The sequence below is a fragment of the Mesoplodon densirostris genome, chromosome 4 (genome assembly GCF_025265405.1).
Source record: "Mesoplodon densirostris isolate mMesDen1 chromosome 4, mMesDen1 primary haplotype, whole genome shotgun sequence".
Classification (NCBI taxonomy): domain Eukaryota; kingdom Metazoa; phylum Chordata; class Mammalia; order Artiodactyla; family Ziphiidae; genus Mesoplodon; species Mesoplodon densirostris.
In genome coordinates this window covers 120,135,212-120,153,409 of record NC_082664.1, presented here as the reverse complement: position 1 = coordinate 120,153,409, position 18,198 = coordinate 120,135,212, and the positions used below count along the sequence as shown (strand labels likewise).

Genomic DNA, 18,198 nt, shown 5'->3' with positions numbered 1-18,198 from the left:
CTTGGTCCAGGGAGCCGGGCAGCCAGCGAGTGAGGCGGTGGGAAGGCCCTCTTTCCGTTGGCTGCTGAGTGTGCAGGGCTCAGGGCTCACTAGGGCTCTGGAGCCAGACGGCCTGGAACCAGTGCCCAATTGCATTATCTTCTTCCCAGGCAGGAAGGCCGACGGGGTGAGAGCTGCAGCTGTAGAAAGCTCAGAGGCCAGTAGGGAGCTGCAGGGCTGGGCAGGCAAGGCAGTTAGGGTGCAGGATTTAAGGAGGTGCGGTGGCAGGAATACTCACATAGCCCTGAGAGCCAAGTGCCTCCTTAGTGTTTGCTCCCTAAGAGACCTGCTGGCCTCTCCCAGCCCTGCTGCAGGGCCCTGAACTGAGCCAGCCCTGGAGTAGTTCTGGTCCCCTCCCGCCACCACGACTTGCTGCCAAAGCGTTCGGGACTGTGTGGAAGGGGGAGGCACTCTAGGGAGGCTGCGGAACCACCCACTGAGGTCTTCTCCACGCATGCTCCATTGTGACAGTGTCGGCCCAGGCCTGGGAGGGTAGAAACCTGGAAGTGAGACGCACAGCGTGCATCCCCAACCATCTGGGTGACCTTGGCTGGTGACCTTTCAGTTCTAATCAAAGGTGAGTCCTCAGCTTTTCTGCTGCCAGGGTGGGCCTGCTCTTGGCCCCCAAACCAAGGAAAGTGGGAAGAACCCTCCATATGGTGTCTAAAGCAGCTGGCACAAGAATGGGGCAGGCCACAGGGGTCTTCCAGACATCTCTCAACCCCACCCCGTATTGATCATCCTTTGAGGCCAGTTCACACCTCGTCTCCCCATGGAGCAGACCCCACCCCCATGCCAAGGGCCAGTCACTCCTCATTCTTGCATCTCATGGTGTCAGAACCATGCCCGGCATGTGGTAAGTGCTCAAAAAAAAAAAAAAAAGTCATTATTTATGTAATAATTTCTTGTGGAGCTCAGAATTGGATCAGTCATAATCTTTGGTCCGTACTCTAGAACAATTGTTGACCGTACATAGCCCTTTTAGTTATTTATAATTTATTTTCAATAATATAATGGGGCTTCCCTGGTGGCGCAGTGGTTGAGAGTCCGTCTGCCAATGCAGGGGATGCGGGTTCGTGCCCCGGTCCGGGAGGATCCCACATGCTGCGGAGCGGCTGGGCCCGTGAGCCATGGCCGCTGAGCCTGCACGTCCGGAGCCTGTGCTCCGCAACGGGAGAGGCTGCAGCGGTGAGGGGCCCGTGTACCGCAAAAATAAAATAAAATAAAATAAAAAATAAAAAAATAATATAATGAACACCTCTTAACTGACCACCCAATCTAAGGGGACAACGTTACAATACCACATGTACTTATTTCCCGTTCTCTCCCCCATCTTCCCACACACCCTCCAAGAGGAAATCATTCTCCTGAACTTTGTGTTTATTACTATTAAACAAACAGAAGGCTATAAGCATCCAAAGAGGCAGGATGCTGGCAGGTTCACTAACAGAAATAGCTGTTTTTCCAACCAAGCTGCAACTTCCTTGCAGGCAGTGTCTGGGTCTCCACCTTTCCTGCAGTGTGGTCAGCATGTGACTGGGCACACAGGACCACTGGTGAATCTTGATTGATGGGCTGTTTGGGGTACCCAGAGCAGGAAGGATGAGGACTGAATGCCAGAGAGCAGGCAGGACACATCCCCAGGAATAGGGGGAAGGGCTTCAGACTCCCCCGCCACTGCACCTGACAGGTGTCTGTGTGGCTTCTGCTCTGCCCTGTGAGCACACACAGTGTTGCCCAGGTGACCCAAGTGGGTGGAAAAGCTCACTGCTTTTCCAGGTCTGGGCAGAGAGCGGTCCACCCCTATCTTTACCTTCTGGGGGTGCCAAGAGCCGATTGCCCAGCTGCTGACCCCTGCCCAGCTGGCCATGGCCCAGAGCCCACACATCACCTCCGCTCGCAGAATGTCTCCCTGCTGAGAAAGCGCCAGACCCTTGCCCTCCCCCTTCCCCCTGCCCAGGTCCCAGAGCCGGTGTCTGGCACCCCTGAGACCACACTGATGCTCCATACTGGGCGCCACCCCCAAAGACTCCAAGGTACCCACGCCAGCTGTCTGAGCAGGATCGATCACCCAGCAATACCAAGTACTGGTCCCCAAGACTGGGAAACAAGGCCAAACACTCCTGCCCCCAAAAGGATGGTACAGAAAAAGAAAAAGGTGAGGCCTGGGGGCATGGGGCGTGCACCTGCATGAACTCATCTCTCCTTCAAAGTCCCTTGTTTTGTTTGCTCCTGAATCATGACAGAAGCTTCCTTTCTCTGGGCCTCAGTTTTCACAGCTGTGAAATGGGGAAGGAGGTAGGCTCTGTGGCTCTTCCCGGTGAGGCGTCCTATACTCCTGGAACACATGGGCTCTGAAATGCGGTGTGCCTGCAGGTGTCATCAACTCAATCTGGGGATTTCTGCCCATCTCCCTGTGACCCAGAGAGAAACGTAGCTTGAACTGGGTATATCATCCCCCCACACACACAGCCTGGAAAGGAGTTTTTGTCCTCTTGTTGCTGGGGGGTCACAGAGGCTCAGAGAGCCTATTACGATGGCTTACCATCATCCTCCAAGATCCTCCAGGAGATTCCCAGGTTGCTGCCCTGGCAGTGCCCATGCCCCATTGCTCCACCGTCTCCCAGCCCTGGCCCAGCCCTCTCCCTCGGCCACAAATGCTCCAATGTCTGGAGAGAAGGGATTTTTGTCTGTTTCCATCACTACTCTATTCCCAGTACTCAGAACAGTGCCTGACACATAATAGGTGCTTAATAAATAGCAGTGACAGAGCAGCATGACCCTTACTTGTGCTAACTGGCAAGGCTGAACCCATGCCCTTCACTGTGTCACTTGCCAAAGGTACACAGGTATTTGCTAACTAGGGAACACCCTCTTTGCAGTTACACTCTTAGGTCAAATAAACCAAACAGCTAAGGGTACCGAGACCCCAGTGTGGTTTCTACTTTTTACCCTTGACTATGGTGTCTCTGGTTCCTTATGTTCTCTACCCATAGCTGGCTCCTCCTCTTGACTCCACCCTCCTGCTTTAAGCCTCCTTCCGGAATGTCACACACGTGGGACCAGGCACCCAGCCGGCCTGACCTGGGGGCCCTAAGCTGCCAGCTGGTTCTGGAAGCTCATTCCCACCTGCCCACCCAACTGGATTTGGGGATCCAGGGAGGGTGCTTAGGAGCCCTGAGAAGGAACCAGATTTGTTTTATTTGATTCATAGCTTTGGGAAACTTTTTTTTTTTTTTTTGCGGTACGTGGGTCTCTCACTGTTGTGGCCTCTCCCGTTATGGAGCACAGGCTCCGGACGCGCAGGCTCAGCGGCCATGGCTCACGGGCCCAGCCGCTCCGTGGCATGTGGGATCTTCCCGGACCGGGGCACGAACCCGCATCCCCTGCATCGGCAGGCGGACTCTCAACCGCTGAGCCACCAGGGAAGCCCGGGAAACATTTTTGATAGCTGGGTTGAATCCCCTATAAGGATGTTCATAACGTACATAATTACATGTCACATATTAGTATTTCTTTGTGAGTCCTCCATTCATGTCTTTTTTGTTATGGTAATGTTTACAGGTTTCAGTGTTCTTTGTGTATGTATTAGGGATATCCATCCTTTTATATATACTGCAGATATTCCCTCCAGTTTGTCTTTTTTTTTTATGTATTGTGGTGAATTTTGAACCATTATAGAAGTTGGTATGGATTTTTTAAAATAAATTTATTTATTTATTATTTTTTGGCTGCGTTGGTTCTTTGTTGCTGCATGCAGCTTTCTCTAGGTGCAGCGAGCAGGGGCTACTCTTCATTGCGGTGCGCGGGCTTCTCATTGCAGTGGCTTGTCTTGTTGCGGAGCTCGGGCTCTAGGCGCGCAGGCTTCAGTAGTTGTGGCACGTGGACTCCGTAGTTGTGGCTCGCGGGCTCTAGAGCGCAGTCTCAGTAGTTGTGGCGCACGGGCTTCGTTGCTCTGCGGCATGTGGGATCTTCTGGGACCAGGGCTGGAACCCGTGTCCCCTGCATTGGCAGGTGGATTCTTAACCACTGAGCGACCAGGGAAGCCCCAGTATGGATTTTTTAATGTAATCATATCAATCCTTTTCTTTATGATTTTTTAACTTCTGTGTCCTTTTGAAAAGCCTCTACTGCTCCAAACACCACAACTCATATTGTTAGTACCATGTGCTGGTACTAGCTACTTGGGTTATGAGCTTTAGAGTGTATACATTGTGGCCCAGAGAAAACACGTCACCTACAAAGAACGGCTGGTGAGAGAGGAGAGTAGAGACAGCAGGAAGTGGAGGTGGATGGACCCTGGTTCTGTTTCTGGCTCTGTGCCTGTGAGCTAAGCTGTGTGCTTCGGTGCAAGGGCTTTTGTGTCCCTGAGCCTGTTTCCGCACCTATAGAAGGGCCTCACCATGGCCATCATAGCTCCCAGGCAAGTTTAGACGCTGAAACGAGAAGGAACCTGAGGGACCATTTTCAACTCTAAGCCCTGGTGATAGAGCTGGGGAAACAGAGGCCCCTGGAGTGAATTAGCCCAAATGACTGTTCCCAGCCCAGTGCCCCCTCCTCTGGCCACCATCAGAGCCTCTCCAGTGGCATGGCTTTCGGATCCAGGGGCATCCTGGAGGGTGGAACTTGGCTTCCTTGCTTCCTATGGCCTCCCAGGTTGCTGGGGCAGAGGAGTGGCCAGGGAAGGGTGGAGGAGACTGTCTTCTTCCATCTGTCCCCTCAGGAGAACCAATTTAAGTCCCTTCCCAATAGACCATTAACTCCTTCACTGCTGGTGCAATCTTCCTACTCCCTCCCACCTTGTCCCCTCCCCCCAGCACACATATCCCCAAATGTCCTGAGTGATGGGCAGTCACAGGTCCCTCAGGACATCTGCTGGCTAATCCTGGCTTATTGAGGGCAAGGCAGGCTGTCTGGAGGGTAAGACGTGGGAATTAGCAACTTCTGAGCCTTCCCACATGCCAGGCCCCGGTGGAGCAGCTGAGAGAGCTGTGCTTTGGAATCATAACCCTGCCCTGCCAGTACCGGCTGAGTGGTCTTGGGTGGTGGTAAACCAGCCAAACCTCTGCCTAGAAACACTGCCCACTGATTTCTGCACCCTAGCAGTGCGGCATGAGTCAACAGGGAATAAACCAGTGGTGTGTAAGTATCCAGCTCTGCTCCTGGCCTGCAGGAGGTGTCTTCGGGGGAAGTGACTTCCCTTCCTCGGGCTCATGTCACCCCTATAGATGGCTTTGTAGGACCTCATACTTAGTTTCGTCATCACCCACAGTTCACTCCCCCACATGTAACTCAGCTTGTACATCTTCTGTTCCCTGAAGTCTCCAATGTAGGCCTGGTAAGAGCGGGGCTTGGAGAAGACATCAGTCCTGATGCAGGCACACGTCTGAGGGAAGCCTGCAGATTCCCATCCAGACATAGGCAGGAAAGAGGGGAAGGCAGAAAAGTTGGCCCACTGTCCCCCCTCGAGGCCTCCTACTTGGCCCCAGGCCTCCCTGGCCCTGGGCCCAGCCTGCCCAGGGGACACACGCCTGCAGGCCTCACCAGGAGGCGCCAGCCCGGCAACGGGCCTCACGCCCAATGGTAAAGCATGAGCAGTTCTTGCCAAACCCCCTGCAAGCTTTATTTCCCGGACAGTTGTCCCAGAGGGGAGGCACAGAGGACACAGAGGGTGCAGCGGGAGCAGAGGACGTAGATGAGGCGCCACTCATGGCCTGGTCTGCCAAATGCCTGGCTGGACTTGGGGCTGCCAGGGAGTCACTGAGAGCCTTTGGGTAACTGCCATGCTGCTGGGCCCTCACTTCTGGGGCCCTAGGGAGCTCATCACAGCCATCAGGGGGCTGGAGCTACCTACCATCTTAGGCAGTTCCTGGGAATCTGGGAGTGGGAGGGACATTAGTCACCTCTCCTGACCTCACTGCAAGAACCTCAGGCCGGTTATTAGGAAGGCTGAATTACAAACCGTTCCAGATATCCCCATTGACCAGGTGGGAAAATTAAGGCTCAGAGAGGTCACCTAGAGAGTTGGGGGCATAGCTGGGCTGAAACCTAGGTCTCTCGACCCCTAGGCTGCTAGTCTTGCTCCTATATCACCAAACCAGATCAAACCTGCTGGGGAGTGAGTGGGTTACAGGGTGTGCAGTGAGGGTGGAACACTGATCTATGAGGATAGGGGGTGGCTTTGTGGCTGCTTCTCCTTCTTTCCCCCTCCACCTGGCAGGCGTTCCTTCTGAGTACTGACCTCCCTCCCCCTCCTCCCGCCTTGGCCTGGCAGAGGAATAGGGGAGGAGGGGGCAGCTTTCAACACCTCTGCAGATGGCGATGGCTTCTGCTGAGTCCTGGGTTGGGGGAGGGGCTCCTCAGCCAGAGGAAGGGAAGGAGAGTGTCTGTAGGGCTGGCACTTCTGGGGCTGGGGAGGGGGCTGATGTTCTCACCTCCTAATTAGCCATCTTGTTAGGCAAGGACCACAGCCTGTACCAGGAAGGTCTTTCTGAGAAAGAGTCAGTTGTGCAGGAAGTGAAGGAACAAGCCACAGAGATGGACATGTAGGGAAGAGCAGTCCAGGCAGAAGGGTCAGCCAGGGCAAAGGCTGGGAGGCAAGAGCCAGCTTGGTGGTTGCGAGAAACCACTAGAAGGCCAGTGTGGCTGGAGTGAGTGGGCAAGGGGCCCAGAGATGACACGAGGTCAGTTTCCTGGACCAGAGTGTATAGTCCTTACAGGCCACAGTGAGGCTCTGTGTGAAACAAGGAGCTACTGCAGGATTTTGAGCAGAGAAGTGATGTGGTCTGGTTGAAATTTGTAGAGGATCACTCTGGCTGTTCTGTGAGATGGGGCAGGGCGGAGGGAGGGCCAGAACAAACAGAAACGAGAAAGCAATGAGGAGGCAAGTGCAGGAATTCCATGTCTTGAATCCAAGTGGAGATGGTGAGAAGAGGTCAGATTCTAGACATGGTGTGAAGGTAGAGCTGGCAGGAGATGCTGACAGATTGGAGTAGTGCAGGGAACTGCATAAAATAACAGCCATAAAAAGCCCTTCCCTTTGCCTCATCCCGGAGGCTTCCCAGAGTCAGAAGCAAACGTGCCCGGGACTCCCAGGCTCAAAGGGGGAGAAATGTATGGGGAACCTGGACGCTCACAGAGGAAGCAGGGTAAGTTTCAGACGCTCTGGTTTAAGCACTCATCGTTCCGTTGGGGAAACCGATTCTCAGAGCAAGGCTGGCTTTGGGTCCCGCCGTGGTGAGAGGTAGAGCTGGTTTAAAGCCAGCCCTCCAGACATTCAGTGCTCATCAGGACGGAGTCAGGGGACCCAGCCTGCTGGGGCTGCCACCTGCACAAAGCCTGCCTCGGACCAGGCCCTCCTCTTCTCTGGGCCTCTGTCTCACATCGTTCTCTATGGTCTCCGTGGACTCTTCCCACTCTGAGGACTCCGCCACCCCTGCCACAGCCTGCCCTGAAATGCAGGACTGACAGGCCAAGCTTCCCAGATAAGAGGGTGAGCCCCCAGTGACGCCCTCCCCCAGGGCCCCATCTCCAACCTGAAGAGGCCCACTGCTTCTCTTCCAGGGCCAGGAGGGCCTCTCACATCAACTGGTGCTGATTCATCAGCAGGAGGGACAGAAGGTGGGGGGTGGCCTCCTGCCAGATGAGGCTTAATCTGGGTCAATTGTGTCAACTCCCGGGACTGGGAATGAGAGCCAGGCAGCCAGTGCCGAGGGAGGACAGGACACCTCAACCTCAGCAGCCCCATGTCCATACCCCGACTCTGCTACCGTCCCTGGATTCCCCACTGCCTCCGGAGTCAAACTGAGCCTGCCCTGGGCCTTGGTAAGCTCCCTCCCTTTCCCACTTCGCTGCCTTGGCTCAGGGTTCTGCTTTCCAGCGTGTGAATCCACAAGATGCTGAGCTGTTGAGCTCCTGCACGTATGTCTGCTTGGGGCAAGCAGCCTAGGAGGCCCCATGTGCAGGCAGGCACCTCTCCTCCTTCCCGGTCTGCAGGGTTTTCTGGGTAGACGATGGATGAGGCATCTGGGAAAGACACATTCATTCATCCCTACTTAATGCTTTGGGTGACTCCATGCATGTGGAGAGGCTTTGTAAACTATAAAGCTCTGTGCACAGGAGGGACCTGAAGTGACAGCTGGCCTGGGGTGAGGTTGCAGGAGCAAAGAGGGCCAATTGCTAGAACCTCAAAAGTAGGGCAGGATTTAGAAATCACAGGCAAGGCTACCAGCAAAAGCAAAGGCTTAGAGGTGGGACTGGACTTGAAAGGTGCAGTGGCCTGTCTCATTCTGCAGGAAGTGATAGATCCAGGACTGGAGGAAGCAAGAGGGAGACAGAGGTGTGGAGTGTGGGACAGAGGTAGGGAGAAAACGGGGTCAAAGGTGACTGCCCCTGTAGTTCCAGACTGGCTGTGGGGCTGACAGAGGGAAACGGCCACTCGGAGGGGAACCAAGAGGGGGCTAGAGTTATAGGGAGGCAGTAAAGGGAGGTGACCGCACTGGAAGAGGCGCTCGGCCTTGGCTCTCCCCACAGGTCATCGAGGGCCCAGAGGAGCCCACGAATACCTCCCAGAATGTGGACTCTGTCATCAGCCACCTGTCTCCCTCTGATAAGGAGGTCATCACAGTCACTCTCCATGGGGCCACCAACCTTCCTACCTCTAAGGATGGCTCTGAGCCATGGCCCTATGTGGTAGTGTAAGTAGCTGGCTGAGAGTGAGGGCAGGGGATGGTGTCCAAGCTGGAGCAGAAACCAGGGTGTGGATATTTGGGATATGAGCACCCAAAGGGCTGGGGAAGGAGGGAAGAGCCAGTCTGTGATCCCACAACCAGCTGAACAGTGTTTGGCCACAAATCGACCTCAGTGGGGCAGGGCCCCTGGATGCAGAGGCCCGGGCTGGACTCAGTGGGAGGTGATGGTCAAAGGAAAGAGAAGGCCTAAGGGCTGCTCTCCCAGCTCTGAGTGCCCCGTCTTACCATGCCCAGTCCTGGGGTAGGATCCTCAAGACCGTCCTCCTCCTTGGCCCCCACCACTTCTCCGGTCATTTCTATTACAGGTGCCTCCCTAGTTCCTTCTGATCATTTAATGCATGCTCCCCTCCAACCAACCGGAGTCAGGGTACACACTTCTCACAGCCCGGTATCCCAGTGAGGCCTGCCATGCCATGTCCACTTGCCACTTCATGGGCCTCACTTCTCCTGGAAGGGTATTGGGGTGACAGACTCTCCATCCAGCCAAGCTTCTATATGGATGTTGGACATCTACTCAGTCTTGATTGTAAAGCCCTGTGCAGTAATCCCCTCCCATGAGCCTGCCATCCCTTAGCCCCTTCTGTAGACACTGGGAGCCACTGGGGGACCTACCCCTCCCTTCCTCTACCAATACCAGCAGCATTCAGTGCCTGCCTACAGGCTTTGCCCACATTTTCTTTTGGGGAGTGCCTACGCCGACATCTGCCAAAATCCACTGTCAAAGCCTTGTTTGTGAGTCTCCTCTTCCAGGCGCCCGTCCAAGTTGAGCTCTCTCTCCTTTGGAGACGGACAGCAGTGGTAACACTGGTCTGACGTACTTTATATAAATGAAGTTATGTGCTGCTCCTCCGTCCCCTAAACTGGGGCTCCCCGGGACAGATCCCATGTCTCCCTCTCCATTGCCCCAACAATATGCCCGGTATAGGCCTGAGCACACTTAGGGGTCAAGGAGCACTGAGGTAAACACCCCAGGTTACTATGACAACAACCCCTCCCCAACACACACACACACACAGTGAAAGTGGGATAGATGAGGTGCTGGAGCCCAACAGGTGAAACGCTTGTCTCGAAAGCCCCATTTCCCCTGCTCAGCTCCTCGGCCCTCCCCTCCCCCGACTCCATTTCCGTGGTGAAGAAGGACAGGTGGCTGAGAGCAGGCTTGGCAGGGAGCTCGCCTTCTCCCCTCAGCTATTTCCATAAACCAATTATCGCCGATCATCTCGGGAGATTGAGGCCCCGCCTATCACCAATCCAGCTTGGGCGGTGGGGCGGGGAATTGGGCGGCCCATGGCTTCTCGACAGAGCCACCGCGACCTGCGCCATCACCCGGTTGCCATGGGAACGCGCAGCGGGAGCCAAGCCGCGGAGCCTGGGTGAGGGGTGTGGAGGGGTTGGTGGGGAGGGGGAGGGCATCCCTGCACCCATCTCCACCCAGAGAGGGGGCAGGGAGCAGGGCTTAGGCGAGCCTGCAGCCTGCGTTCCAGGGCTCCGGGCGGCTGAGCTGCCACCAGCCGAGGAGGTGCTAATGAGATGCAAATGAAAGCAGAGGGGAGGGCTTCTGAGAAAGAAGGCCCAGCTGTCAGGACCTGAAAAGGGCTTTCAGTGCGAGCCCCCAGCCCGAGGCAGGAACCCCAGAGGGAGGACCGAGACCCTCAGAAGCCCTAACCCCTGGAAAGGATATGATATCCGCCCCTCCACCATGTCTGATTCCAAATACACAGTAACAAAGCATATAATAGGCATAAGCAAATCCACCAAAGTTTTCATTTTTCTCACAATGAATATTTCAATGCTCAAAATATATATTATATACTATATATATATTAAATACTATTAAACCATATTACATAATATATATTGAATATATATACAATTTTTATAGTCTTTCAAAGCATTTTTTTCTCATCTTTTTGTTGCCTGTGTTTTGGTGCCCTCAGCTCGGTCTCCTGGCTTAGTTTCCTACTTTCTTCCATCCCATTTGTCTCACCTCAGACTGGGAATGGGGTCCTGGAGGTTCTTGTCTCTGCCTAATTCCCTCCTCCTCTCTGGGTTGTTGCATCCTCAGCAGGCAGGCCCATTGTGGGGCCCCAAAGGTGGGGGAGGGTTGAAGCACAGACCTGAGAGTGCCCCAAAGCCACTTACTCAATCCATTAGTGAGGAGCAGAATAGGGTTCAGGTCCAGGATGGGGCCTCCCTAGTTTGGAGTGTAGCCACTTCCCTCCACCATGCAGGCTCTAGCCTTGAGCCAATCTAGTAATAGGGTGTGTCCTCCAGTGGCGACTATGACAGACCAACAGGTCCACTTGGCTCATCTTCTGGTTGGTTCTGCCTCTTTCCAGCTAAGCCATTGACTTGCTTCCAACCTGACCCCACTTCTCCACTGAAATAGCTGTCTCTGAAGTCACCAGAGATCATGATGCCTAGCTCTCCTTCCAATGGGTATCTCATCTTTCGCGGTCTCTCAGTGGCATTAACCCCTCGTGGCCACTGATTGTGTTGGCGGCCCTTGCTTTTCTTGGCTTCCAAGATGCCCTACTCTTATATTCTTCTATGTGTACCTCTTCAACACTTCTACCTGGAATTAAATGTTGGCCTGTCCCAGGTTTCAACCCTAGGTCTCTCTTATTTCTCTATACTCTCTCTTCGTGTGAGCTCATCTGCATCCTGGCATCAGTAATCACATTCTTTTGCCCCCATCCAATCCATTGCCAAGTCGTGTCAGTTCCTCTCCGATCTTGAATTTATCCACTTCTCTCTGCCAGCTCCACCAGCTTAGGTTACTGCACTGTTCTGCTCTTGGTATATCTAATATTGCCCCTCTTCAAACCCCCTTCAAAGGCAGGTTACCATTCGATGCTGTGGTGCCATAGTACCAGAGGAACCCATTCTTTGAACCCTTCACATTGCTCTCAGGGTAAAGAGGATTCTAGGTCCAGTATGGTTGGGTCTTTGTCAGCCCCTCCAGCTCCCCAGCAGCATGACCCCACCTCCCTCTCTCTGCTCCAGCCACACCCAATGGACAAACATCTCTCAATGCTCTGAGCAGACCCTCTTCCCTCCCACCCCAGGCCTTTGCACTCTCCCTCCCCCAGAACATTCTCTCTTCCCCTCCCCTCTTTGGATCTCAGCTCAGTTGTCACCTCCTCAAGGAAGCCCTCCCGACCTCCCAGATCAGGCCAAATCCTCCCCCGTTACAAGCCTCCATGGGACTGTGTACTTCTCCAGTGTTGCAGCTGCAGTTTCACGTGTTTTATGTGCTTTGATGTGATTCTTGGCTTATTCTTCATCAGTGCCTCATCCCATTGTGCCCCACTAGTTCCACGAGCAACCACCAGGTCTGTTTCCTTCCTATCCCTACTTTCAACACAGTCTCTGAAACATTGGAAGTTCTCAATTAATAATTGTTGAATGAATGAATAAACAGATGAATGAATGAATCTGGTCATGTTTCAAGCGTGCTCTGTGACTTCAGGAAAGTTACTTTACCTTTCGATGCTGAATACCTCACCTGGGAACCTGTCCCAATGGGCTGAAGAGATGGTGGAGCCAGACCAACACCTGGGAGATGCTGACAGGTCTAAAGTATCACACAGGGAGAGGGGATATCCTTAGTAAGAGTCACAGTGGGCACGTGAGACCTAGCAGAAGAAACCACAGGTCAGTGGAGAGAAGCCAGAATGGAATCAGGAAAACCCAGAGTCTGGCCCACAGCCCCTGATTCCCTGTGTGACCTCGGGGGAGTCGCTGCCCCTCTCTGAGTCTTGGCCTTCCCATGGCCAGGATATAAGGCTTGGCCTCCACGCTGTCACAGGCTTGCCGGGCTGGTTTGTGCTCTGGCCTAGGAAACGGACTCACTTTCTTAGAGGCAACAAGAGCCCCAGTTGTATTGCCCAACAGATTCCACACCCAGGTCTGCTGGGTCAGTGGCCAGGCCCAGGGTCTCCCCCGAGTGGTCTGGGCCTGGCTCAAGGCTCTGGGGCCTGAGAAGTGCCCAGCATCTACCTCCCAGCTTGGCACAGAGAGACCTGTCTGTCAGAGCACAGCAGGGATCAGGAAGGCAGTGGCCCTGACAGGTGGGGAGTACCCCAGCAGGCAGAGTGTGGAGAAGGGGCCAGCCAAGAGGCGGCCTGTGGGGTTCTGACCCTTGGCCAAAGGCTGGATGGCTGGGCTGCCAGTTGGCAGCTGCTTCTCTGACTGTCTGCTGCCCAGAGCTAATGAGCAGGGACAGAGCAAGTACTGGGAGGGGAAGGGCTGCTTCCCTTCTTGGATAAGACTGAGAGCCCTGACCCTGGCCCCAGACTGAGCCTGACCCTGGTGACTAACTGAAGAAGATATTGAAAGTAGGGCAGTTTTGTCAGAGGTCCTAGTAAGAAAGGAAGGTTAAAGAGGTTATATTTTTCAAGTGTCTACCAGATACCTGTCAAATGTGCTAGGGGTGTGTGTGTGTGTGTGTGTGTGTGTGTGTGTGTGTGTGTGTGTGTGATATCATTTAATCATCACTCCGTCCCATGAACTAGGTAACGTTGTCCTCATTTTATACATGCGGTGACTAAGGCTCAGAGCATTCTTGTGACTTGCCCAAAGTCACAGAACTAGTGGGTACCCAATCCAGGATCCAGGATTCCAAAATCCAAAAGCTCTTTCCACCTCACTCTCTACCTCGATCTTCACATAGCTGTTGCCCTTGGAAGGGGATGTTGGCATCAGGGTCCTAACCCAGACTTGCAGAGAAGATCCAGTGACCAGTCTGAAGACCCCTCCTGGGACCTGCCTGCTCACACTTTCCCTTGTTTGGCTGTGGGCCTTGGCCAAGGGCCCCAGAGGGCAGGAATTTGGGCGAAGTAGGTGGAGGTCCAGTATGAACCACAGGTGACCTGGGAGATCGTCTCAGCAGCCAGAGGGCTGGACTCGCAAAAATAACAATAACACTCACAGTGACAGTGGTCATGGGACAGCACCAGGAGTAAAACGCAGCTCCCGTTTGCTGGTGAGTCCCACACTGAGCTCACTCAGAGCTTGGGTCTCCAGGCACTCTGGCTCTAATAAAGCAGCCCTGGGAGGCAGGTAGCATTAGCCCCACGTGATAGCCAAGGAGGCCAAGGCCCAGGGCAGTGAAGGGACTTGACGAAGATCACATGGCTGGCCAGTGGGAGTGGAGCAGATGAAGATGACTGTCCCCATCTGACAACCGGCCACTTGCTCTGGCAGAGGCCAAGCCTCCTTCCTTCCCAGCAGGATGCCTGTGGGAGAAGTCACGTGGTAGAGAAGGCCCTGAGAATCCTGGGTCTTATCTTCCATGCAGGGCCTCCTGCTTACGGCGTGGCCTGACCTACCTGCACCTGTTCCAAATGACGTCAGTCCCTTGAGGCTCAGAGCCTCAGAATTTTTGTTCAGTGAGAACATCCCCATGTCCCAGGGCTATAAACACAGCTGTCATCAGTGCTTAAAAGGAGGCTGGCCCGAGACCCCCAGCCAGACTGAAGCCACAGGGTTCTTTCCAGATGTTCCCCCATCACCTCTGCCAAGGGCCCCTGAGGTCTTCTCATGCCGAAACATTTATTCAAACCCCCAAAGCCTGAGCTCTCCCCCAGGACTGCTGGAATCCTGGAGGAGCAGCCCAAAAGGACAATGCTTTCCAAAATAAGCAAGTATTAGTGGGGAGATTTCAGGAAATGAGGCAAGCCAGTGGGGGCCTTCCTGCTGTCCTCATTGCATTAGACATAGGCTGTCTGGTCTGCTTATTTCTGAGCATGGACAAAGCTGCTGCTGACGGGGTTCCTCCTCCCTCCCAGGACACCATGAACAGCCAGGAGGCTTGGTGCCCCCTCCAGGCTCGGTCTGGCTTCGCTCTGCCCTTGCCTGGTGCCTACGGGCTTCAGGGTCACATGCCCCATGGTCTAGCATCTATCGAAGAGGGAGGGAGGCCACTGGCCAGGGAGCCAGGGTTCGGGTTCCAATTCAGCTCCTTCAGCCCTTGTGCTCTCCCCATATCTGTCTGTTCCCATCCCTACACACACAGTGAGATTCCACCAGGAAGAATGGCCAGGGATGGCACGGTCAGTGCCTTCAAGGCCCAAGCCAGTAAATAAACACTGAAGTCAGCCGGGTGTATGATGCAGTAGAGAGCTGAATCCACTGGCAAACTTGAGGGCACTGGCTCATTGAGAGCAGCCCCCAGGCACCCCCACTGATTTCTGCCAAGGAGGGAGGAATGCAGGCTTGGGTGGTCGGTGCTCTCAATTTTTCAAAAGAAGCCAGAAATCCAGATTGTTATGTGAAATCAACCACTTTTTTTTTTTGCAGTACGCGGGCCTCTCACTGTTGTGGCCTCTCCCGTTGCGGAGCACAGGCTCCAGACGCACAGGCTCAGCGGCCATGGCTCACAGGCCCAGCTGCTCCGCAGCATGGGGGATCTTCCCAGACCGGGGCACGAACCCGTGTCCCCTGCATCGGCAGGCGGACTCTCAACCACTGCGCCACCTGGGAAGCCCAAATCAACCACATTTTACTGGCAGAACAAACACCTCTGCTCAGCTGGATCTGAGTCTCACCTCCTTGTCTTCCCAACCTGAATCCTCAGCCTGCTCAGACTCAACCTCCACAGCCAGCTTCACCGACTGTCCTCCTCTCCCAGGGGCCAGATACTTCCCCACGGCTGCTCAGCATTTATACGAGTCTGAGAGGCATCCCCCTTCTTGAAGCCCCTTCTTTCTTTGCTTCCAGGACACTCCCATCCTGATTCCCCCTTCTCTCTCTGCCCACTCCTCTGTGGGGTCCTTTCTCCCTGTACCCTGTGAATGCCCATGTTCCCGCTCAGTCCTTGACTCTCCCCTGCATCTCGACTCTCCTGGGAGATCTCCCTCACCCCAGGCTACCCACCCCAACCCCTATTCTGAAGGCTCCAGAATGTCTAGATCCAACTCAGGCCTTTCTCCTAAGCTCCAGCCCCTGGACCCACCGGTGAGTGTACACTCCACCCCAGACTCAGCCTTCCCCACACTGGCCTTCTCGTCCATCCAGAAACCTGTGTGTTACAGAGAGCGATTATAGGGAGGAGCTGAGCTCAGAGATTTTTAAAGGATGAGCCTGCACAGTCAGTAGTCAGTACAGCCAGGACTCAGACCCACAACCCATGAGCCTGAGCACTAATCCAGTCTGTCTGGCCCGGGAATGCTCCGAAGGCTGAGCGGTTTTCTCTCTGGGGAGGGCAGGCTATGGCCTCCTCCTTCCCTGCTCCCACAAAGGTAGAGATAGAGGTGCGGCTCGCCCTGAGTGAGGGGAGGCGGTGGTCCCCCATCAGCCCCTCTTCCTCCCCCGTCTCTCATTTTCTGACTTCCCAGGCAGCCCCAGGGCCTGTGGGGAGTGCTGTGTGCATGCTGAGGTATTCTGCGGATGTTCAAAAGCAGGGCCTGGGGGGCCCAGACCATGACTACAGCTGCGGGCAATCAGGATGGTCAGTGTGGCCAGGAGGACCAGACCCAGGATCCAGCCACAGGGCCCCAGGCAGGGAGAGAGAGGCCAGGACCCAGGCTGGACCAAGGGTCTCAAGGCCCCAAGGCCCCAGAATCTCAAGGGACCCCAGTCCCCACAGCTGGGCTCTGCTTCCCTCCTTTTGAGGACATGCGTTTGGACTAGAATTTGGAATCTGAACCTTCCTCCCAGCCCAAGAGCTGCTTCCAGAGCAGTACTGATGAGCTGCCACCGTTTAAAGCAGGGTCCCAGCAGTCTGGACTGGGGGCTGGCCTAACAGAGCTGGAGAGGAGGGACTACCTCTGTCTCCCCGTGGTTTTCCAAGGGTCTGTCACCCCTCCCTTCACTCAACAAACACTTGCTGGGTCCCACTGTGCCCAGCCTGGGAGCTGGGAACAGCTACAGCAGTGACAAGGCAAATCCCTGTCCTCCAGGAGTCCACAGTCCAGTGGGAGGAGGGGAGTGGTGGTAGACACTACTCACTTGTCCTACGCCCACAGCCTCCCAAGGCAGAAGGCAGCTGAGCAGGTTCCGGGCCCCAGAACTTGGGTACCAGGACCCCTCAGGGAGGCTGTCTCTTGGAAGGGGGCAGGAGGTAGGGCTCTGCGTCTCAAGTCATTCTTCTGAGGTTGGGAAGTTCACTTGTATGTCTGCCCACATTCCTCCTGCTCTAAAGCTGCATCCATGAGAAAGGGGATACTCAGAGGAGGGGATGTTCAGAGTGACCTATCAAGAAGAATTCCAAGTCATGGTGGATCTCACGGGGTTGTCCCACCCAGGGCTGCCCCTTGTCAGGGGGACTGTCATTCCATCCCCTAAGGCTATGGTGTTGACTGGCAGCTGGACCCTCTCTCCTCCGCCTAAGAAGATGGCTCCCAGGTCCCCCCACCAAGCTAGACCACAGGATAGGCCACAGCTAGATATTCCGAAGGCTGGCAGATGGCACAGGCAGGGGCCCTACTTGGCCCCGTACCATCTCCTGCCTCAACAGAGAAAAAAAGGGCTCTCTGGAAAACAAGGAAATTCTCCTCTGGAGAGGATAAAGGATGTGACAATGCCTGACAGACTGGGGCTTGAGTCTGACTTTGGACCAGTCACAAAGCTCTCTGGGCTCTGGTTTTCCCCTGGACCATATGGAAAGATTATCCTTGACCTGCTGCCTTTCTGAGATGCCATGCGGAGGGGTGCCTGTTGACCAGAAGGGGCTCCCCTGAGAACAGCAGGACTATTTCAGATGATGTGTGGGTAGAGATGTGGGGAGCGTTCTGGGTTTTACAGAAAGATTTTTCCCTTTGCCAGAGTGCTCATCTCAGAGTTCCTTGGAATGTGCCATTTCTGATTTCTAGAGCAGTCCCCGCTCTCTGAAGGAAAGTGCAGGGGAGGAGCCACGCCCACGTGGTTGCGAGATGGCTGGCCTCCGGTTTACACCCCCGTTACACCTCAATTCTCTAAATTGAGGCCCGCCTGTAGTGGTGCAGCACCATCAACAATTAGCGATGGTTCATTAGAGTCCAATTAATAAATGAAACCTAGGATGAGAGCCCATCACTTTGCTGAGAATAGCAGCCCCGCTCATGCCTTTAAGTGGCAGCCTCCCAAGAGCTCAAAACCCACAAGGACCAGATGCACTGGGGGCTGGGGAGAGGCAATCATGGAGTGGGGGGTGCCATGGATGGGCTGTTGTCTGGTGAAGCGGGAGAGGCGAGAGAAGGGAGCTTCAGACCAGACACTCCCTGCCTCAGATCTCAGCTCCTCCTTCATGGAGCCTCAGGCTGCATCTTCTTGCCCAGCTATGCCCAGCTATCCTCTGGCCTTGTGACGGCCAGGGGTTTTCCCTCCTGCCTGTCTGGCCTCAGAGGATGACGCATTTGAGTGTGGAGAGAAGGGGCTGGAGGGGGAATGAGGTAAGGGAGGACCACAAGCCTTGCTTTCCTCTCTG

General features: G+C 54.7%; 1 protein-coding gene across 1 annotated transcript in view; it reads left to right on the top strand.

Moving 5' to 3' along the window:
* CCDC33 (coiled-coil domain containing 33) overlaps positions 1 to 18,198 on the top strand; it is a 118,502-nt gene that overhangs the window by 16,858 nt on the left and 83,446 nt on the right. The window contains 1 exon segment of the mRNA XM_060096108.1: positions 8,572 to 8,735. Coding sequence (XP_059952091.1) covers positions 8,572 to 8,735 — 164 coding nt within the window.